General features: G+C 39.5%; 1 protein-coding gene across 1 annotated transcript; it reads right to left on the reverse strand.

Annotated features, from left to right (window-relative positions):
* Positions 1 to 2,254: 2,254 nt before the first annotated feature.
* LOC141595503 (F-box protein At4g22280-like) lies at positions 2,255 to 4,617 on the reverse strand. Its single transcript, XM_074415470.1, has 3 exons — positions 3,724 to 4,617; positions 3,183 to 3,332; positions 2,255 to 3,047 (listed from the first exon to the last, which is right to left on the reverse strand). Exons 1-3 carry the CDS (start codon positions 4,615 to 4,617, stop codon positions 2,679 to 2,681), a joined length of 1,413 nt encoding a protein of 470 aa, XP_074271571.1. The 3' UTR covers positions 2,255 to 2,678.
* Positions 4,618 to 4,965: the final 348 nt, after the last annotated feature.

Genomic DNA, 4,965 nt, shown 5'->3' on the forward strand with positions numbered 1-4,965 from the left:
TTCGGGGATGGTTATTTCGCCTAGGGGGAGTCTGACCCGGGTCTACGTGTGGCGGATCTTATGGAGGAAGGGGGAAGGGGGTGGAATAATGAGTTGGTCGAATCTTTGTTTCTCCCGTTTGAGAGTGAGAGGATAATCAGAATGCGTGTTTGTGATCAGCTGGTTCGGGATGAGTGGTTTTGGAGTGGGGAAAGAGATGGAGTATATACTGTTCGTTCGGCTTATAGACTTTTGGCCAAGCAAGATGGGGATGTGGAGGGACCTTCGAGTTTTTTATCTGATAGCTGGTTGTGGAATAAAATTTGGAAAGCACCTGTTTTACCAAGGATTAAAGTGTTCATGTGGCAGCTGTGTAATGAGGCCATTGCTACTAGAGGCAATATTTCGGCGCGGATGGGTTCGATTGGAAGCGTGTGTGTTCGATGTGGGGATTGTTTGGAATCTTTTTTACATGTGGTTCGCGGGTGTGGGTGGGTTGGTGGCGTTTGGGAGGGGCTGGAGGTGGAGGTGCCATCTTGTTTAGGGTTTGCTAGGGTTCGGGACTGGGTGGAGGTTGCCTTGAAGGACCTGGAGATGCGGGAGCAGGTGGTTTTCATGACTGGGTGTTGGGCTATTTGGGAGAGGAGGAATAAAGCAATTTTTGAAGATGGGGATTGGAGGGCGGAATTAGTGGTTAAACGGGTTGGGGATTTGGTAGATGAAATGAAGGGGAAGGGGAGATTGGAGGTGGCGGTGGGGGTCCGGGGAGTGGCGGCTGATGGTGGCGGGTGGAGAAGGCCAGATGACGGGGTGGTGAAGGTGAATGTGGATGCAGCTGTTGTGCAGGGTGTGAGGATAGGGCTGGGTGTTGTATGTCGAAATGATAGGGGGGAGGTTGTGTGGTGTAGCGTGGAACAGGGTTCGGTGGCGATGGAACCAGAAGAAGCGGAAGCAGCTGCTATCTTGTATGGACTCAAGGAGGCTCGCAGGAGGAATAATCGAAAGGTTATACTGGAAGGTGATTGCTCGAATGTTATCCATGATCTACAGCTGAAACGGAAGGGACGCAGTAGTATTTTTTTGATTTATATTGACATTTATGCTTTATGTAATTCTTTTGACTTTGTTTCGTTTAAGTGGTCGCGTAGAAGTTTTAATAAGGTCGCTCATGAGCTAGCTCATCTGAGGCCATGGACCTTAGGTTCTCGTAGGTGGTTGGCGTCTTTTCCGTTGGACATTTCTGATGTAGTTCGTGCTGATTCTGATAATATATCTACTTAAACCCGTGTGGGTTTATTTAAAAAAAAAACACTTGAAATGACTAATTTGAAATATTTGAAATCATACCTAATACTATTATTTACTTTAAAATAAAGAATCAAGATTCAAGACCAAATTATAATAGGTAATAATCCAAAACGTATTTTTTTCTTTCTTACTCATTTACCTGAAAATAACACTTCCCGAAATAATCGAACCTGTTTGGACCGGAAATGACCCGAGCAACATGCCCGCAAAACATCCAAAACCCGAAATAACTTGACCTGACCTCAAAATAAGTTGAATCAAACTTGGGATTTAAATTGGACTAAATATAAACTGGACCGAACTAATGTAAACGGAAAAACAAGAAAAAAAATTAAACAGAATTGGATAAATCTTATGCAAGTCTAAAGATAACGGTATTTTGATACAGTTATTTCAAACTAACTAATTATTTCCTCCATCTTTTAATCATCATCTTAATTTCTTTTTATTTTGTTATGGAAAGTGAGTGGAGAGGAGCGATCGGCATAAACAAATGGAAATTACTTTGTTTGGGGAAATACTTAATTTCCTCTGACTCATTCATTTCTATTATTTTTTTATTATTTGTGAAGGGTATTTTGATCGAATACAAAATAATAATGACCGGAACAAAGGAAGTATGAGCAAAATAACATGCCTCCTCTCCTTCCATCCATCTCGTTCTCATCCCCTTCCCTTCTAAAGTACACGTACATAAATTTATAAAATTATGCGAAATTAGTCAGAAGTATTCGTGTTAAGTCATTGTAAAGTATGACAAAAACAGAACCAATAGGGACGATGAAATCGTGGCTAAAACTGTGAAAATAAATACTCAACTTGTTAAAAGGTCGCCAATTAAAACTAAATTTTTTTTTTTTTTTTTTTTGACAGCTAGACATAGAATACCTTACAACATTGCTCGTTGAGCAAGACCATGAGCTATTCTATTAGCTCCCCTAGGACAATAGCTAAGAGAACAACAATGAAAATTTGAAATAACAGATTTGATTTCTTCAACAAGACTAAGACAATCTGTAACCAGTTGGAGATGCAAAACACCATAACAAAAGACTGTCACACATCTTTCATCAGGGTCATACTTACATGGTAGAAGGTACAAAGTCGAGTTCTAGCATCGGAAACGAGAGTGGATTCCTCTCCAACATTACATGGGTGTTGAATTCCTTAAATCACAATGATCATAATAGATAACATAGAATAGTCATTTTATGAACTTATAGCTGTCCAACTATATAACAAGATAAGAGGAATGCCATTTCTTCCTAATATCCTTTTGATTTTGATTCGTAGTAGTAAATCCTTCCACTTCACCACCTTCCATATTCTCCGGACAAGGAAAATTGTGACCTTTCTTTCCCTCCAAATTGATCGATATAAATGATCAAATTCTATCTTTGAGCTGGAATAGAAGTTAAGGTGGTGTTCCCGCTACCAAATTTAATTTCTACATGGCAGTCTATTGAAGCCCTTGGAAGCATCAACAGGTACTTACTGATCTCCAGATCCCTCTCCAAATCACAACCAGAGATTATATGGACGATCAACCTCTTCAAGCGACTCGCATTTGTGAGAAGATGCTCCATAAGTGACCGTGAAGCCGAATCATGCCCACAAAATTTGTGCACTTCAATCACTTGGACGTGACATGAAAAAGGGACTTGAGGTATATCTGACGGTAACAGCGAGCTGCAGCCGCATTCGCTACAGCAGTTCTCCGAAGTGTAATAGTCTGAACAATTAGGGCAGTCAAGAAAGCACTGGAACACAAATTCCCCAAGTCAGAAAACCGAAGAAAACAAAACAGTTGCATACACACTCTAGTGTAATGTGATCTCTCACAAGAACTTGTGTTGGCTATGAAAAAACAAAAGCTATTATTATTTGATGCTAACCGATTCAAAGAAGACAGTTTCAAGTTGAGGAGATTTGCCAATCAAGCGCGTCGCATATTCTCGCACATAATAAGGATAGAGACGGACTTGTACACTTGACAAGCTAGGAAACTCAGGCATATGCTCGTCTTCATCGAGTTTAAAAAAAAGCTGTACAATGAAGAAAAAAACAGTACTCATATACTATGAAAGATGACAATATGATTCCATCCCTATCAACTAAAATTAAAGACTCATTATTATCTGGCCCCGTACTATAGAACACCACCACCTCAGTACCTCAAGGGCTTCCGCAAATTGCGGGAGAATTATGATTGAATAAAATAAAATGGGTCATTGAAGTGGTTGGACTTCTTTTAATAGTGAAGTGCAGTGCTCATGCTCATGCTCATACTTGGGTCATTGAAGTAAATTGCGGGATATCTATGTATCATCATAGATATCCCCTCTATATGGTTGTTGACATAAGGCCATAAGGGTAACATCCAATCGGCAACCCTCTCGTAATAAGTACAAAATAAGGGAATACAAATATACATACCTCTAGAGTGTACATTTTAAAGCGTAATTGAGTGGCTTTAGAGGTAGCGGCTGTTAGAAGCTCATGCTCATACTTGGGTAGATCTACCTTAGCATCAAAATCATCATATGCACTGCATGAGTTTTTCCATGATGGAACAATTTTCACGCCAGTATTTAAACTGTACTTTAAGTGTGCCAAATTAGGGGCGTCAATCTCAAATGTACCCCGGTCAAAAAAGCAACGTCTTATTGTAAGCACTTTCAGTAATCCAGTGCGATAAGTGGCATGACCATCAGTGTCACACCGACAATATTCAAGAGTCAATTTCTGAAGCAATTCACAGCTAGAAAACAATCTCTCCATCGAATTAAAATCAAAGAAGATGATGTTACCCAGATGAAGAATCTTGAGTTTTGGCAACCTGGGTGATAGAGGAATTTCAATGCAATTGTGCACATAACCTTTTCTTTTGAAGTTCAATCTCATTAATGTTTCACACGTGAAAAAGCCATCAGGCATACAGTCGATCATATTAGAAAACTCGTAATGAAGTTCTTGAACACCCTTTTTTAACGCATTACTAACCCATCGATTCAAATCTGAATTATCATAGGTGCCTGTACACACTAGACTAAACTTCTTGATGGGTGAGATTTGGTGCAATTCCAAAACTTTATCAGTAAACTCCTTAAACCTTTGAGCCGCTTCAATTATCTCATTTTTTTCCTTAGGTCCAGAAACTATTTCATCTTCAAAAGAAAGACAAGTTGTCAAAGTGAAAAGGTGTCGCCATCTCGTTGATAGAAGACTTGTACTGACAGCAAACCTTGTTGGCAGAAACGAGAGCACGTGACCAAGTACATCATCGGGTAAACCGATCCTATCCAAACAACTCTCACTTATCGATTTCATTGGTGTCACGATTTTTTCTGAAATCATCTAAATGCAATTAAGGCTGAATGAAGAGATAACTATGCTACTAATGTACATTGATTTATAGAACTTTACGAGATATTATTCTCTTTCCCCGCCCGTTCCGGAGTTTTGAAACAAGGGTTTGATACTCATTCCCAACAAGAAGCAATTATTATACGAATGAATCTCGTCTACTAGAAGTCTAGAACACACAATATAGGATAAAGGATCTCGAATTCCAGCATTTCCGTCCCCAACTTAGTAGCATTTAATATAGGAATTAGGAGTAACAAAATACCTAATTACTGAAATTAATTGAGGGTTTCAGTAGCATACCCACATAAT

This window comes from Silene latifolia, chromosome 8, assembly GCF_048544455.1.
Source record: "Silene latifolia isolate original U9 population chromosome 8, ASM4854445v1, whole genome shotgun sequence".
Taxonomy (NCBI): Eukaryota; Viridiplantae; Streptophyta; class Magnoliopsida; order Caryophyllales; family Caryophyllaceae; genus Silene; species Silene latifolia.